The sequence below is a fragment of the Solanum lycopersicum genome, chromosome 7 (assembly GCF_036512215.1).
Source record: "Solanum lycopersicum chromosome 7, SLM_r2.1".
NCBI classification, from domain to species: Eukaryota; Viridiplantae; Streptophyta; class Magnoliopsida; order Solanales; family Solanaceae; genus Solanum; species Solanum lycopersicum.
This window is the reverse complement of record NC_090806.1, coordinates 67,804,047-67,821,373: the sequence shown is the minus strand read 5'-3', so window position 1 is coordinate 67,821,373 and position 17,327 is coordinate 67,804,047. Positions and strand designations below refer to the sequence as shown.

The window sequence follows — 17,327 nt, the reverse complement described above, 5'->3', positions numbered from 1 at the left end:
AAATATGTTTTATAAGGTAAAAAATAAACTTTCAATAAGGTAACAGAATCAGAATTTAAAAAAATAAACTTTTAATCAGGTAACAAAATCAGGATTCAAATAAACTTTCAATTAACAAAACCATGATAAGCTTTATTGTATATTTTAATATTTTTCTTCAAAATAATGTATTAGTTAAAGAAGTACTCCCACTCCTTCTTACCCTATTTAATTGTTCTCTTTAGAAATGATATACATATTAAAACATAAATAACTAGCATAGTAAAATTATAATTTTATCCTTATTAATTATGGTTTCAAAAATGATGAATTAAAATTTAGAAATTTCTAAAAGTTTAAATGAAAATATAATAGAATTTTTTTTCTTTCTTGATTTATCAAAATAAACAAGTAAATAAGAACAACTAAAAGAAAAAACATAGATAAGTAAATAAAGACAGTGAGAGTATTAGATGAATTAAACAAAATGATTAAAAATATCTTATCAATTGAAAAAAATAATATTTAAAAATAAAGCTATGTTTAAACATATATCACTAAAGAAAATAACTGAAAATATCTTATCAAAATTCATCTCCAAAACCTAATTTCAATTATCAAATAATATCTTATTATACCCTTTATTTTACACTATACTGAAATGGAAATTTATCACATATAAATGATTCTTTTAACTTTGCACAAAGACTAAACAAATATTTTATATCTTTAATATTAAATTATAAAACTTTCAAATCTTTTTTTACGATCCTCCACAACCCTTGACTTTCCACTTTCCAGTAAACTACATCTAAGAGAAAATAAAAAGAAAAAATAAGTCGTTATTTTGGGCAAAGATCTTAGAAGAAAATAAAATATATATCTCACTAACACTCTCTCCCTTTTATATTACTCAACTTTACCTAAATATTTTTTAAAAAAACTAATTCAAAGCGAATTATTAGTTTTATTCTTGAACTATTGATAATATTAAAAATAGTTCTCTGTTTGACCAAGAAGTTAAATATACTCATAATCTTGCAATATTAATAAAAATATACAAGTTAAAAAGTATTTTCAGCTATTCTCTAGACGTCTTATTAAAAGATGTTCAAGTTTTTAAAAGAATTTGATATCACTTGTTATGTTACGTGACAGATACATAATTTAATTAAGTAAATAAGTGTTTTTTTAAAATCGAAAACGAAGGGCTTAGTACACGGCATCCACGTTCAAAAAAGGACCCACTCCGTTTAAATCAGTATGAAAAGTCCATACGGTAACGCGTCGGTAACACGTAGTTTAAACGATTAAATTTAAAATTTATGTCTTAATCAGTCTCACTAATACACTATTAACAGATCTCTCTATATATAATATATTCGGCGAATAGTTCTAAACATGAGAAGATCTCCAAATATGTTCCCCAAATCGTTCTTCACTCTCCTATTTATCTTCATTTTATCTACCGCCGTGTACGGCGGCCGGGTAATCGTCGATCAGTCATCGTCGGATCTCATCTCCGATGGAGTTCACGGCGGCGGAGGCAGAAATAGTACTAGTATTGGCCGTGAAAGAGGAATTATCTCGCTATTTGCTGCACCAGTAGAAGAGGCATGTGAACAGAGCTATGGATTTTTGCCGTGCACTAAAACTGCTCTAGGAAATGTGTTCCTTATTGTTGTGTATGGTTACCTTATGTTTACGGCGGCTACGTACCTCTCCTCCGGTAGCGAGTTATTGCTTGAAATTTTGGGGCCGGGTCTAATCGGTGGACTTTTCCTGCCGATTCTCGGTGCTCTTCCTGATGCTATGCTTATTCTCGGTAAGATTTGCGTTTCCGTACTTTCGTTTTCTCTGTTTATTTTGAATATTTATTGCGTTTTTGCTTCCAAAAATGGCAAAGTTGTTGAAATTCGATATTCTTTTGTGCCTAATTACCTTTTTTTTTTAAAATTCTCTCTATTAAATATCTATTTTGACAAATTAAAAAGAAATTACTTATTATATAATGAATTAATTACTTTTACAGAAATTTTTAAAATTTATAATTTATCTACTTCCTAGGAATAAAATGATAGATTTATTATATTAATAATTATTTTTTAATAAGTATGTAATTTTAAAAATATAATTTAACAATAAAAGTAATAAATTTACTATACTAATAATTATTTTTCTAAAAGTCTGTAAATTTTAGAATATAATTTTAAAAAATTTAGAAGTGGAGAATTAATTAGGAATGGAGGATAGAAATGAAGATATCATGTCTTTATTGTAGTGTTAACATTGTGTGAGTACTATTTTTTGTCTAGATTCCTGTGCCCCGATTGAACTTTAGAAATTTAAATTTCCAAAGGAAATATTTTTGCTAGAAAATGATATTTTTTTATAAGTTATTTTATCTTTTAAAATATTTTTATTCTCTTAATTTTAATATCTTTTAACAAAAAATTGAAAAAATTTATTTATTTTTTTTTTAAAAAAAATATGATTTTTTAAAATTGTTTGACCAAATTTTCTGACCATTAAGATGGACTTAGAAGCTTCAAGTTTATTAAATAATTTTATTCGTTAGAAAACTATTCAGAATATATTCTAATCACACTAACTAAGGATATCGATATTTGCCTTCTCTTTCAAGCTTGTCTTACAGGTTAGTTTTAATCGATGCGTCAACCAAAAAATATCAATTGCGAATTTCTCTTATAAGTAAAAAAAAAATTATGACTATATAAGAGAGAGTACTTGTTCCTAAAATTTATAATTTTTTTTTATAGCGGAAGCAGATCTACAACAATGATATCTTTGTGTCATAGGTCATTAAATATCTTCATGGAATGAATGAATTTCCTTTCTCCACAGCAGGAGTGAGGATTAAAAATTCTCTTGAAATTTTAAATTTAAATCTCAGGCAGTATATTTTAATTTTCAACCCCTTTAAATTTCCAAATATGTCACTATTAACTTGGTGGAAAAAACTCTAATTTTTTTTCCGACCTAGAAAAGCTAAGACTTATTAGTACACTTTGTGATTGGACCCAACCTAATACTAGTTATTTTCGACATTTGTTTTGAAATTTCATTTATGTCTGTAAGGACTAAAATAAATAATTCAAATCACAATTATTAATAGGTAAAAGATTGAAATTTAATTTAGAAATGGAAAATCATTTTTTAGCAAAGTAATTTGAGACAAAGGAGTATTATTTTATAGGATATTAGAGAGATTCAGAATTGCATCAGAAGGAACATAGATCCAAAAATTTCGTTTGCAATGTTATTATTTGATTGATTATTCTCTCTAGATTTTATTTTTTCGTACATTGACTTTTAAGTTAACTTTTGTTGACATAATCATTCATGCTTTGAATTCCATTTTTGTGAAATTCAACCCATTTTTATAGTTGAATTGTCAAATTCATTTGAAGAAAAACTTTACCATATTATAACAAATCATGCAGTTATAGAATATTGTAATCATTTTATTTTAGTAATTTTAAGTTGTAGAAAAAATAAATTACATTTGAAGCCAAAGCATCATCATCATTGATTGCATTGGTGATTATCCTTAAAAAAATCTAATCAAGTTTTTTGTTTTCATAACACAGCTTGTTTTGATGTTATATCGTAAAAATTGTTTGTTGCAAGCCATATTAAGTTCACAAGTTTTTTGTTTTCATCAGTATCCGGGATTACTGGAAGTGCTGCAGAAGCTCAGAGCCAGGTCTCTGTAGGAATAGGCTTGTTAGCTGGGTCGACAGTGATGCTTCTTACTGCGATATGGGGAACCTGTTGCACTGTTGGCAAGTGTGATATAGTAAATTCTATTGCTGTGGACTTGAAAGACACTAAAGGGCTCAGTTTTACTGGTTTGTCTCTTTACTTTTAAGAGTATTTGCGCATGAACGTGCTTTTCTCTCACCCAATGATGTTAATGTGTTGCATCCATTAAATGCATTATAATTATAAAATCATAGATAGCTACTTCAAACCGAAAGAGAAAGAAAAGTAAAAAATTTAGGTATAACAGTTACGACTTTGGTAATTAGTATACCAAAATATTTTCAATCAACCTTAGAGCTTTTATGCAAGAGATGACAGACGAAGCCCCTCAAAGTTCTGGATTGTTTGCCTCCATATTGTCCAAGATAGCAGCTTGGAATGAATTGTTGTAGCTTCTTATGGATTTTTTGTGCTTCCAAGTGAGTCCAATGAAAAGAATTGTTCAAGTTGTTATCCACAAACCAAGATGAGCAAGTTCATACTTGAGACAATCTATAGCAGCTGAACAATGAAGAGATAAGTGTTTGGCATCCTCCATGTCTGAACTACGAAAGTATTACCCGAAGCAAGGGTTGAATACTCTCATCATATTGTTTTATGATATGAAGGAGCAGGATGTCGTAAACTTTAAGCCTAGACATTTTTGTGGTGACAAACATATTCCTTGTAATTCTTCTTACAATCTGTAGGCTTTTGAATAATGCATGTCATATTTCATGCTACGAGAAGGCAGGTTCTATCTATCAAAGTGTTTCTGCTCAAAAAGTCTGTCTATCTGTCTGTAGGTTCTGGTGTTAGTACTGATATCTGGACAAGCTATGCTGCAATGATCATGGCCGTATCTGTTCTTCCATTTATTGTTGTGCAGTTACCACAGATCTTCCATTCAAATTCAGGAAGACATTTATCTGTCTTGATAGCTCTTATCATATCATTGTCGCTGCTCCTCTCTTATTGTCTGTATCAGGTAATTGTCAGGTTTTCATTTTTTTTTCTCTCCATTGAACTTGATGCGTTTTTCTTTCTTGCACGCCACTGATATTAATGGCGGAGAATACAATAAATCCTGCTGAACTTCCTTTAACTTTTAATGCAGGTCTTTCAGCCTTGGATACAAACACGAAAACTTGATTATGTAAAACATAAGCATGTTATATCAGGAATCTTGAAGCATTTAAAAAAGCACGCATTAGGGAGGCTTTTCACAGATCATGGAACACCAAATATAGAAGTTTTAGAAAAGTGAGCTTTAAATTATTTCTGCCTTGTTTATATCACCATAGAATGATGGCTGATGTGATGAAGAATTGTTTGACAGGCTGTTCAATGCAATTGATGAAAATGGTGATAAACATCTTTCCCATTCTGAATTAAGAGCTCTGGTCGTAGGAATCCGTCTTGAGGAGATTAACTTAGATGAAAATGATGCAATAGCAAAGGTTATGAAGGACTTCGATACGTCTCTTGATGAACAAGTTGACCTGCATGAATTCATTACTGGAGTTGAAAAATGGCTTTATGAAGCCAAGAGTACTAATGGTTCTTCTGCTCAGGCTGGTCCTAATACCATCAACTACATTGATGATTTTCATGAGGTATGTTTTGACCTGATGACATTATTTAAATAGTTATAGCCAGGATGATTATGATACAATGTAGATGGCTGTTGCAGGAAACAAGGAGAGAGCACAGTCTCTTGGGGGAGGATCAAAGTGATGAAATTGTTGAGGGCGTCGAGAATCCTCGAAAAGTTGCTATTAAGGCCGCGTCATTGTTGTTGTTGGGTACCATTATTGCTGCTGTCTTTGCTGATCCTTTGGTGGATGCTGTTAACAATTTCTCCAGTGCCACAAGTATTCCATCTTTCTTTATCTCATTCATTGCACTGCCTCTGGCAACAAACTCCAGTGAGGCAGTGTCGGCTATAATTTTTGCTACCCGGAAAAAGCAGAGATCCGCGTCATTAACATTTTCTGAGGTTTGTTTTTCTGACTTGACTTCCACCCTTTTAGTATGATAATTTAATTGGTATCCCCTCCAATACTTGCATTAGTTACTACAAACGATCAAATTCTTAATGATCACCAAAGATTTAGACTTGTAAATCCTTTGTCGTTCGCAACTTTAGCTGTACAGCACTAACAGTTTATGTACACACCACCCTCCTTAGACTTCACTTGTAGGACTACATTGGATATGTTATTCTACTTTGAACTTCACTCTTAGGTAAACCTTGTTTGTGTTGTTCAGTTTCCAAGGCTAATAAAACATCTGATGATATCTTGCAGTTATATGGAGCTGTGACTATGAACAATCTCCTTTGTCTCTCAGTCTTCTTGGCTATTGTTTATGCCCGAGGTCTAACATGGAACTTCTCATCTGAAGTGCTGGTTATCCTAATTGTTTGCATTGTTATTGGGGTCTTAGGGAGCATCCGCACCACCTTTCCTCTGTGGACTAGTTTGATAGCTTTTGCTTTTTATCCGTTCTCCCTTGTACTCGTGTATGTTCTTGACTACGTCTTTGGTTGGTCATAGATCGATCATTGTATGTTACAAAGATCAGACAGTGTTGGTGTGTATATTTTGAGCAGCAGTGCACATCTGTCGTTTTGAATGTGTCAAAACTTCTTGATTATAAATCTCAATTGCTCTTGCCAGAGCTGAGAAACCTTGTTTTTACATGTAATTTGAAATTCCAAATACTATGCTTATTATGTACTGGATTTTTAGTATTCCAGATATACATACATGTCCGTTAATGTTGAGACTATTACTGCTGCATTCTCAGTCTCTATCTCTCTATCTCTCTCACACACACACACACCCGTGCACGAATACACACATAGTTACCAAAAATTGGTTTACTTGGCATAGTAAAGCAAGTAATAGTACTATACTTCGAGAGGAAGTAACAATATCTACTCGAACACTACAGTGGAAGTGTGCTGAATCAAGAACAGATTTAATGCTGTGAAAGTTGAAACACATCCTTTGTTTTAAGACAAGCAAAAAAAATGACTTTCATTACACTTTTCACTGCAAAAGACTCGATAAACTACTTGAAAGACATGAAATGAAGAGCTTTTGTTTACCTTCATTTTGTTTTGTAATAAAACTATAGTCAAACAACTATATTTTATTTTTTTTTGATTGTGAAACACCATGTTCAAGACATCTTTTTCATTTTATAATTATCTACTTCTGCAGTTTAGAAGTAATGTCTTTTTTACCTCTATACTTCTATAGCTTCAGATTAAGATCAACTTTCCCTCCTACTTCACCATGACTGTTTCCTGGTTGTCCAAGTTGCACGTTCGGAGGTGGGAAGAATCTGAAAACGCGTTGTTGAACTGATCTGTTTAGGCTTGACCTAGTGCTGGACTCTTCAGGAACTTCCTGTGGAGTTGGAAAACTCAACAAGGATTACATGAAACATAAAATAAGATGTTATAGTCCTTTTGTTGCTCACCTGAAAGGGTAGAGTCTCGAATTTAAACAGCTCGATGTTCTGAGGATGTTGCTGATTTACTGCACCAACAGCTGTTGGAGGAGCCAATGTGAGAAAATCTCCATTGAGAGCTCTCTTTTGTCTAACAACATTCCTTGATTTTGCATCTGGCAGAGTTCTTGATTTTAGAGGAACTTCTCTGACAGGTTGATTCCACGAGACTCGTTAGAGGTCAGTACTAAACTACTAAGACAATGCTAACTTCAAGAGAGATATCAAACCTTTTAAGGTAAGTTCTTGACTCTGAATTTGCTGTGCACACTGGGGATTCATAGCGCGGAGGAAATTTGCAGTTAAATGTAGGGACAGGTGGGAACTCTGGAGGGAATGGATATGGTCTTTTTATGCCAACCCTCTACACATTAACAAACAAAATATAGCAGCTATCAACCAAAAACTACTAAATTTATATCATCTACAAACAGATTAGATGGTGAAACAGAAATTTACCTTCACTTCTTCGGGCCATAGAGGTAAATAATTATAGCCGGGGTAACTTTGGTTTGAAGGGGGCTCCATCTGATAATTTTTAACAGATGATGATGAAATACCTGATGAGATATTCACCTGCAACATCCAGGATACTAATTTGGTTCAGTAACTAAATTCGACCAATGACAAGTTAGCCTGAATAGCAAAATACAGTACTGCAACTCTGCAAGTGAAAAAGTAAGCTATCCCCACGGGGTGTGATGGAACTATACATGTTTCTTGATACTTCACTAGGAGTCTCAGGTTCAAGCCTCGGGAACGGACTACTCCTTGATAGGGAGGTAGAGCTCTATGTAGTGAGTTTTACTACAAGCAACTCCTGATTAGTCTAGTTGGTTACACTAGAAAAGAACAAAGGTTATAACTAAGCTCCGATCAACGACTGTGATGAAATGCTTTAGTATTTTCTCTACTCTTAACTTGGGGTCTCGAGTTCAAGCCCTGAGAATGGAGTTCCGTTTAACAGGATCACCAAAGCTCCCCATAGTGGGCTTTCTTTAAAGCTAAACAGGATTAGTTGGGCTTCTAAATTCTGGACACCAGATGAGTAAACCAAGATAGAAAGAGAAGATAAAAAGTAAGCTACCACCAAGGGCTGTGATGAAATGGTATAGATCCCTTTACCCTAACCAAAGGTTTCAGGTACGAGCCGTGAGCATAAGACCCAATGTCCACGTAATACGGAGCCTAAAAGTCTCCATAGCTACCTTTCTAAGACTCAATAAATTAGTCGAGCTAGTGAATTCTAAACAACAAATTGCTAAACTAGAAAAAAAAAAAAGAGTGATAAGTCAGCTACACCAAAGGGCGCGATGGAATGGTAAAGGTTCCTCTATGATTAACCAACTCTAGAACAAAAATAATTTTTAGCAGCAATAAAAAGTGTTTAAGCCTTTACCGGCATTAGTTAAGTGTCATTAAATCTAATATCGCTAAAGCCTTTAGGGACATATATACAAAGAGTGTTAAATTGCCGCTAAAAATACATATTTAACAGCAATTGCTAATTATTTGCAGCTAAAGCTCATTTTTTTATCTAGTGCAAACAAAAAGTCTCAGGTTCGAGCCCTGAGAACAAAATCCTCTAAAACATTCCACAACACAAATCTGAACTAATCAGGCTAAGTAGATTCCAAACCCCAAATAGTTAATCCAACAAAAAAGTCACTACAAGTAAGGCAGCATAGCTTACCATTGATGAAGAACAAACAGGTTGTTGATATTGTGGCAAGGCAAAAATGGGGGATTGAATAACAACACCATGATGATACACCTTCTCATCTTGATGATCTTTCTCAGAACTAAACTTTTCACTACACAATGTAGAGCAATCATGATCATCATCATCACACCCTTCACTCACATTCACTTGTTTTGTAGATTCCAAACCCTTTTTTGGACTCAAATTATCAACAAATGGGGTTGATGAATTCAATCTAAAGTCACAATTTTTCAAAACTGGTGATGATTTTAAAGCCCTAAAAGTTGAATCTTGTGATTTAACAATTGGTTTTTTTGGCAAAATCTCATCTTTTATTTGTTGTTCCTCTAATCTAATCCTCTCAAGTTGAGCAACACCTAATCCTCTTTGTGGAACTCTTTTTTGCTTCAACTTTTTACTACCACTATTACTACTATTGTTATGTTCTTCTGTTGTCATTATTGCCTCAGCCATTAAACTCAAAAAAAACTAAAAAAAAAAACTATATATAATATATATATAAAAAAAAAATCCATCAAGAACACAAACCAAGATTTTCTTCAAAATACAGAGGATCTAAGAAAATCCCAATCTGTATATTGATGAGTGGATTTGAAAATACTGAAATAATTTAGCAAGATTGTAACTTTGATATGAAAATAGTAAAAAAAAAAATATGAGATTTTTTTTTGTGAAAATTATAGTGTTGTTGATTTAGATGAGTAAAATATGAAAAAAAATAAAAAATAAACACACTTAAAAAGAAGAGAGTTAAAAGAAAAAAGAAAATCTAAGAAAATTCAAATTTTTAAAATGCAAATCTAAAGGAAGCTAAAAAAGTGGTCTTTCTCCCATTTTTTACTAACAAAAATATCGGCAAAATGGTCGTTCCACTCTTCATTTCTTTTTCCCTAGACCGACTCTCATGTACTCTTCTTTCTCCTTTGTTTTCTCCCTCTTGTTTTTTTTTTTTTTCGACACGTCAATATTTGACGGAGACTAAAAGTGTTAATTTTTTTAAAAAAATTTAAAATTTTGTAATACGAGTGATTATTTTAAGAGGAATTTTCGTATATAGCTATTGTTTTACCTTTGATCCTGAAATATAGTGATAGTGTTTATTGAATGTAGTAATGGTTTAATTTATTTATTTTTATTCGCTTTAGATTTTGAACGAGCTTTAAGAAATAATGACTGATATTTATATTTTAATGTAATACCATATTAATTAATGTATAGTTAATTTTAAATAAAATAGAAAATTATTTTTAAAATACTGAACAAGTAAACGAGGACGTTGGATCAAAGTATGGGACCCTATTATTGCATGCATGCAATTCATCAAGAAAATTTTAAATTAATAAAAAAAATTATATATATAATAAATATATATACGTATTTGGCTGTAAAGTAGTTATATATATAATAAATATATATATGTATACTATTTATTTATCTCGATTTATTTGATATTATTTGAATTTTAAGAATCAAATAAGAAAATTTATCACCATGTTTTCTTTGTATGTCCTTAATATAAATTATGTCTGAATATATTATTAAAATAATGAAATAGCATTCAATATATATATATATATATATATATATATATATATATATATATTATGTAAGTTGATATTGACTTTTAAACTATTTGTTACGAAGAAATATAAATTATTTGTAATTATTGTTGTTATTCTTCTTGGAAATGATTGATGATCCAAAGAGGCCTCGGAAGGTCATCATGTTTTTTTTAAAAAATATATATATATATGGAATTTAAAACTCCATGATGATTGCTATTTGTAAAATTAAATTAAAACAGGAGTATCATCGAAAACCTAAAATTGGTCGTGTAGCTTTTACAAACACAACTTTAATTTACGTCATTTATAATAAATTGGAATGTGTATATAGCCAACTAATTTGGAAGAGGTAAAAATGATAAAAGTATATCTATAATCATGATATGTATTTAAAGTTTTGAACATATAAATAACGTACATTTCTACGTTTATTTAGATCACATAAATAGCGAGTTGCTTTACTAGATTTTTCTTTTTATAATGGAGATACTCGCCCGTAATGACAGATCACGACTATATTATTAAAAGCTTGTGGTGAGAATGGGTAAGCCAAAAATTCTTTTTTTTCCCGAATATTTTGAAAAATAAAGTTAGTCAAAAAGCTAAAAGCAAATGGTCCCGTAGCTCAGTTGGTTAGAGCGTTGGTCTTATGAGCCGAAGGTCGCGGGTTCGAGCCCCGCCGGGACCATAATGTTTGTTATTGGTTATTTTTGAAATCGATTTCGTCCTTGAACTATGGATAGCTTTAAAAATATCCCTCTACTCGAACAACAAAACTTAAATACGCCCTCAATTACACATACAACCCCAACCCACCCCGCTAACAAATAAAAAAAATACATGTGTTATCAAATTAAATTGATCATTAGGTTAAAATAGAATATTGGTAACAAAACAACTATCCAAATAAGGTGAAAAATAAAAGAGAAAGGAATAATAATTGCATTGTTCTTTTTTTTCAATAGTTGATGCTAACCACAAGAATCCTCAATTAAAACGAATCAAAAGATATCTTCTTTCTTGTCTGATTTGAAGCACTACAATATTATGTTCTGATGAATATTCACTCTCTTAAAGAAAATCTTGGATAGTGATTGAACCTGATTAGGTAATATATTCTTTAGTCGAGTCAATTTCCGTATCATGACATCAGGGAGATGTTGAAGCCCAACATATACAATATGTTATTTTGGGCAATACTCGTCTCTTGACCTAGCTATTGAATTGATCTAGACACTTCTTGGGTCGAGCCTAGCACAATTGCTTTCGTCAATCAACGAGACATTGTGGCTAAAGAGGGTCTAGGGACGTCTCAAAGTTAATCACTCTTATTATTTAACTTTGGCATGATATACAAGTTTAAATATCTACTTGTGCACATTCAAAGTTGGACAGTGCAGTTGTTTGCTGAAGCCAAGTTAAGAATCATATTTATGTATTATGTCTTTAACTTTCTTACAATAACTAAGAGACTCAAAAAAGAAACGAAATTCACAGCTCTTTGACAAATATAAAGGCAACTTCTCTAGCTGTAAAAAACTTAATAAGCCACATGCTGTTGTGAAGGGATAGATAGAATCCCTCTATCATTAAACGAGATGTCTCGTGTTTGAGCTTCAAAAAAAAACAAGTAAAATCCCAATGTGAACTGTTTTCACCCTTTAATGGGTCTTTAACAGCACAAGTTCAAATCAATCGAGGCTCCAATACGAATACCAATGGTTCCTTGCTGTTATTGTTCCTATATTTGACATTTTCATCACTCCAATTAAACCTTTGTAGGTACACAAGTTAGATATATGGAAATGACAACACTATTGGTTGATGTCAACTTTGAAGTTCTTTTCCCAAGATTTGATTTTTATTTTCATTTAAACCTATAATGGCATAGAAGTCATCCCATATGGGGTCAAGTATTAACACACTCAATACAAAACTGTAATATAGAAACAAAATACAGCAAGCTCCAACTCATGATACAACCATAAAGCATTGGTTCCTCTGTCATTTTAGTAGGCCATCCTAATTATAAATGGTATTGAAGCATAGCCACTACAATAAACTCTGCAATTAAATACTAGAAAAACAATGTCGAAGCCAGAAATTTAGGGACTTATATATGGAAGTATAGTTTTTCGACAAAGGGTGTTGAAGTGATCACATTTTAGAATATTTAGTGCCATTTATCTTTCTGTTTGACAGTACCAATCAGTCATAAAGAAGGGACAATAACTACTATGAGGCAATTGTCAACATCTTGATGTGTCTAACTAATATTTTCCCAAGGGAGTAAACTATAAACCCCAAAAAAAGGAAAGAGAAAACAAAGAGAGAACATCCCACTAGACTCTTTTATTAGGTGTACTGAGATTTGCAGGGCAGGGGGACCAAGAATTCATTGCCAAGTGCCATACTTTGTTGTATATGTGTTTGGTAGTTCTTTCTATTGTTCAGCTTCTGCTTCATCTTTAATAGCAATTTGATTGGTTCTCTTCACTTTCCCAGTTTTATGAAGCCTAGCTTACCCCCACTTAGTTCTTCTACCTTCCTACATTCATCTAGAATGATCGTTTTCTTGACAATTTTGTATTCCTAACAATTTCATCATTGTGTAATCAACTACCCCTGAGACTTTTGTGCTCAATGGGGCTATGACTATTGACTCTAATCATCACTCCGTTACCACAAACTATGTTGCACGGAATCTCCAAAACTGTTGCCGCACTCATTGATATTTTTGAAGAGTCCGAGAAACATAGACCATAAACATGACTGTCACCTTATGACACAATATAAGACATTCTTTCGATTTCATTCAAGCATTATGTTGGCTAAAGTAATAATAAGAATAAGAGCAACTAACTAGACAAAAGGAATCAAAACATAAATAACAATGTTAGATGAGACTTGAATGGCTGCCAAACCCTCAATGATAGGTAATTAGGTAGACGAAGCTTTCAAGACTATATACTTATCTGTAAAGGCTAGTCTAACCAATATAGGTAGCAAAAGTCACTAAGAATTAGTTTAAAGCTGAAGGTGGCATTCACATTTGACCACTCTCAAACCCACCATCAATCAACTCTACTGTTCATAGAAAATGACTTGCCCTTTTATTACTCACAAATATCCTACAAGTGATAGGGATGTCAAAAAGGCCATGTATTTTTTTTTCAATCCCCTTTTGAGGGCTTGAGGAAGTTGTTGAAACATGAACTGGTTTTATCAGAAAGTAGTAAAGCAACTATCAAACTAAAGAAAGATCTCTCTTTCAACATGAAAAATTGACCCTTTTATCTAAATAGCTGAAAACAATCACATTTTGTTCAATCTATTCACATTTTAAAAATAGGAAAGACAGCAATCAAACCAAATCAATGAAACAGTTATCGAATTCAGGAACTATTACTAAGAATGGCTTTCAAGACTTAAAAATAACTAACAAAACATTACCAATTCTAGGTTGAAAGTCTCCAAAATCATGAAATAAAGCAAACAGCAGCAATATGACAAGTCTGGCCAAACACATAACACTCCTAATGTAGCTTGTTGAGCTAGAAAAGCTCAATTACACAAGAACTGGAAAATCAAGAACGGTGAATAACTAATTATATTAGACCGGATCGAAGAACCTGAAACAAGGATCAGGATTCTTTTCGACTCGGTGTATGCCATTGAATCAGACTCTATTTTGAACTCTCTCATTCTCCATCTCCAGGCTCTTTTGACAGCATTACTTCTGTAAGTTCTAATTGCATTCAAGTAGAGCATTTCCCTGCAAATTGGGCTCAACAATGGTTCAAGAACATTAAAGTAAAACAGAAAAATTAAAAGATTGATCAATTAATAAAGTGAATACCTGTCAGGGATTGAGAAAGATCAAACTTTTTGGAGCTAATTCAATGGCGAGAATCAGAGGAAGCAGAGGATGGCTTATCGGAAATGCCATCGTGCTCCTCTTCTTCACCTTGGATTCGAGCAGGAATACGAAACCCAGAGAATCCGCCTACTTCAGAGGCAAATCCATAGCCAGGAATTGTTGATGGATACATTGATAATGCAGCTTGATGGTGATTACTTGGATCACCTGAGGCAATTGCTATCGCTGACGGATCCATCCATGCGCGAACCGAAGATGTGTTACTGGACTGAAGGGGTCCCCTCTGAGAAAAAAACTGATTTTGACCGAATAGCTGCTGCAGCAGCGCCGGTGCTGGTGGCGAATTGAACAAGTACCCACCAGGTCCTGTTACTGCTCCACCACTACCACCAGGGCCAATTTCTCTACTGTCACTCCAAGAACGAAGTCTCTGATGCATAGACCAGCCAGAGGTGTCAAAACCAAGTGGGGTGTTTCCTCCAAAGTGGGCTGGTGCTTGACCCTGCACTTGCTCTTGTTCCCTATGGTTAGTTTGGTTATGGTGTTGAGCTTGCTGGTTTTGATGGTGAAGCAAAATAGGATCTTGAAACTGTAAAGAGAGACTCAAATCTTGGTTCTGGCTATTGGCTCTTGATAACATATGGGGTTCTTGGAAGCTATGGAACTGCATAGCTGAAGAGTTAGCTGAGGTTGAAGAACCCATTGGGAAAAAAGATTTGATAGTATCAGCAATAGCATCAGATTCTAAAGATGGAGGCAGAAAGCTAGCAGTATTACTTTCGATTGCTCTTTTACTTGAAGGGCCAGCAACATTATCAAACAAACTAACATTTCCTTGTTGAAATGCAAAGTTGTTATCTTCTTGCTGTTTTTGAGCCTGTTCCTGTTCAAGATTGGTGTTAGTAGCAGCAGCAGCAGATGCAGTACCAATTGTAGGTTTCCAGGCAGGTAACTCAGCTAGCTCATCAATGGCGGGTTTTGCCTTTTTGATAAGCCAATCCACAGCTTTACTAGGTCTATCATAACCAAGGCGGTCTTGCACATCGTAAAACTGAATAGCAGTATGAGCAGAGAGACGCACACGGCGATCTCTGGGGCCTTTGGCTGTGCAAACCTTGCTGTGGCGGTCTTTCCGCCCCGTAGACCTCACAATGTGACCTCCTTGTACTTCTACAATCTCTCCTACAGTATTCCTTATACCCAATCTTGACGTTTCTGCCATTTTCCCACGCAATGCTGCTGCATGTTCGACGTTTTGCCCCAATGAAGACGTCGAAGGCAAATACGAACGTTTCTTCGGTGTTGGCTGTGGTGGAAGCAATTGCTGTGAATCTAACCTTCCATAAATCAAGTGATGTTGATTGAAAAATGGCTGTTGTTGCTGGTTGTGAGGATGAAGATAAAGCTGAGGTTCGTTTTCTGATTGTTGTTGATTTTCTTCTTCTTCTTTGCCAACTGAATCTTGATTTTGGTTTTGATTTTGATTGAGATGATAATGTTGCTGCTGATTCCTCTGAGGATCCAGACTCAAACCCTTGTTTGCAATTTCTCTTTCCAGTTTTTGATTGTTTACACTGAAATCTCAAACTCTCTGCCATTCAACTTCCCAAATTCCATAACTTTAAATCAAAACAAATACCCCTAACCCATCATTCCCTTTCATCTAACAATTCTAGTTATTTAATTATTCAAAATAGAGTTTGCAGAGAGCAAATCAAATATATGATAAAAGATACTGTTTTTTGGTACTGCTCTATGGTTTAGCAGTGTTTTTTTTTTTTTCTTGTCAGTTATAAAATTAAAGGTCTTTGTAACCTCATCATCACTGCCATCTCTTTCTCTTTCTCTCTCTCTGTACTGTACTGTTGCAGCTACTGCTACTGCTGCTGCTGCTAACCCTTGTGGTATTTTTAATTTTTTTTTTCACTTTTGTACTGCCCAAAAAGCACATATATCACCAATCCAAACACTCTTTTTTTTAACCTTTTTGTCATTCAAACACAACCAACTTGGTTCAATTTTAACCCCCTTACTCTTCTTTCCTAGTTCTTAACATGTAATTGTGTTGTTTATCTTGTTTCATTTGATATTTATATTCTTTAACTTTGAACGTGCACGAACACGGACGAAGGTGCTGTTTGATGTCCCACTTGTGAATATTTGTCCAAAGGCCTTCTCTTTTTTTTGGACAAATATTGTTCTAAACCTGTTGACTTTTTTTTATCAGGTTTCTTAACTATGTTATTTTTCTGTTGAATCATTGAACCGCTCCTGATTTGATCCGTTTAAACAAACATTGTTGGCTGATGTGGAACCAAATTTGTGAGGGATATTGATAGAGGATACATATGTTGTTTCCAAACTCATTAATCTAATTGATAGTGAAAATATTCGAAAATAATTATGTTTTACTTAAGTCATTGGAAAGCAAATGAGACGAACACGGCTTGTCTTCATTTCTTCAATCAAAATCATTACAATTTAAACACAATTGAAGACATTTACAATAGAAAAGACGATCAAAATCAACTAACAATATTTCAAAGGAACAAATTATGGGTGGTTCAATGATTCAATAGAAAAATGACCTAGTTGAAATACATGAGGAAAAAAATTCAACAGGGAACTATTTATGAGTTCGTCCTTTTTTTTTTCTTTTCTCTTTTTGTAACTTCTTAGTTACATGTTACAACCATTTGGTTACTTGCCTCAAATTGACCTTTAAAATTTACTTCTCTTTTGTTGATGAAAGTGACATGTTACAGCTTTTTTCTGTTTTCTCTAGATCACACCTTTTTCTCTTCTCTCTTTACGTTTTTGAGTTGTTTTTTAATTGAGATCGATTAATTTAAAATACTATTTAATTTTATATTAAATTATATTTGAATTTGAT

General features: G+C 33.2%; 3 protein-coding genes and 1 non-coding gene across 5 annotated transcripts; 2 read left to right on the top strand and 2 right to left on the bottom strand.

Moving 5' to 3' along the window:
- The first annotated feature begins 1,203 nt into the window (after positions 1-1,203).
- On the top strand, positions 1,204-6,537 carry LOC101263533 (sodium/calcium exchanger NCL). The gene is made up of 7 exons (XM_004244209.5): positions 1,204-1,804; positions 3,666-3,851; positions 4,551-4,732; positions 4,862-5,007; positions 5,084-5,360; positions 5,438-5,743; positions 6,054-6,537. Exons 1-7 carry the CDS (start codon positions 1,381-1,383, stop codon positions 6,300-6,302), a joined length of 1,770 nt encoding a protein of 589 aa, XP_004244257.1. The 5' UTR covers positions 1,204-1,380; the 3' UTR covers positions 6,303-6,537.
- A 77-nt stretch (positions 6,538-6,614) lies between these two features.
- On the bottom strand, positions 6,615-9,928 carry LOC101263830 (uncharacterized). 2 transcript variants are annotated; one of them, XM_010326080.4, is made up of 5 exons: positions 8,960-9,928; positions 7,726-7,842; positions 7,497-7,630; positions 7,237-7,414; positions 6,615-7,163 (listed from the first exon to the last, which is right to left on the bottom strand). In XM_010326080.4, exons 1-5 carry the CDS (start codon positions 9,440-9,442, stop codon positions 7,008-7,010), a joined length of 1,068 nt encoding a protein of 355 aa, XP_010324382.1. In that variant the 5' UTR covers positions 9,443-9,928; the 3' UTR covers positions 6,615-7,007. The 2 variants fall into 2 exon arrangements, with proteins under 2 accessions (XP_010324382.1, XP_010324383.1); XM_010326081.4 differs by having other exon boundaries at positions 6,888-7,159; positions 8,960-9,891.
- Positions 9,929-11,168: 1,240 nt separating this feature from the next.
- Positions 11,169-11,242, top strand: TRNAI-UAU (transfer RNA isoleucine (anticodon UAU)). Its single transcript has one exon. It is a non-coding gene; the product is annotated as a tRNA-Ile (tRNA).
- Positions 11,243-14,015: 2,773 nt separating this feature from the next.
- lanceolate (cycloidea) lies at positions 14,016-16,333 on the bottom strand. Its single transcript, NM_001247406.2, has 2 exons — positions 14,414-16,333; positions 14,016-14,329 (listed from the first exon to the last, which is right to left on the bottom strand). Exon 1 carries the CDS (start codon positions 15,654-15,656, stop codon positions 14,454-14,456), a length of 1,203 nt encoding a protein of 400 aa, NP_001234335.2. The 5' UTR covers positions 15,657-16,333; the 3' UTR covers positions 14,016-14,329; positions 14,414-14,453.
- Positions 16,334-17,327: the final 994 nt, after the last annotated feature.

Bases quoted from the DNA above. Each gene is read 5' to 3' on its own strand.
- LOC101263830 (XM_010326080.4), bottom strand. From the start codon at position 9,442: ATGGCTGAGGCAATAATGACAACAGAAGAACATAACAATAGTAGTAAT. The intron at 7,415-7,496 runs GTTTGATATCTC...TCAACCTGTCAG, and splicing joins TCAAGAACTTACCTTAAAAG to AGAAGTTCCTCTAAAATCAA. The intron at 7,164-7,236 runs GTGAGCAACAAA...CCAACTCCACAG, and splicing joins TCGAGACTCTACCCTTTCAG to GAAGTTCCTGAAGAGTCCAG.
- lanceolate (NM_001247406.2), bottom strand. From the start codon at position 15,656: ATGGCAGAAACGTCAAGATTGGGTATAAGGAATACTGTAGGAGAGATT.
- LOC101263533 (XM_004244209.5), top strand. From the start codon at position 1,381: ATGAGAAGATCTCCAAATATGTTCCCCAAATCGTTCTTCACTCTCCTA. The intron at 1,805-3,665 runs GTAAGATTTGCG...TGTTTTCATCAG, and splicing joins TGATGCTATGCTTATTCTCG to TATCCGGGATTACTGGAAGT. The intron at 5,744-6,053 runs GTTTGTTTTTCT...GATATCTTGCAG, and splicing joins CGTCATTAACATTTTCTGAG to TTATATGGAGCTGTGACTAT.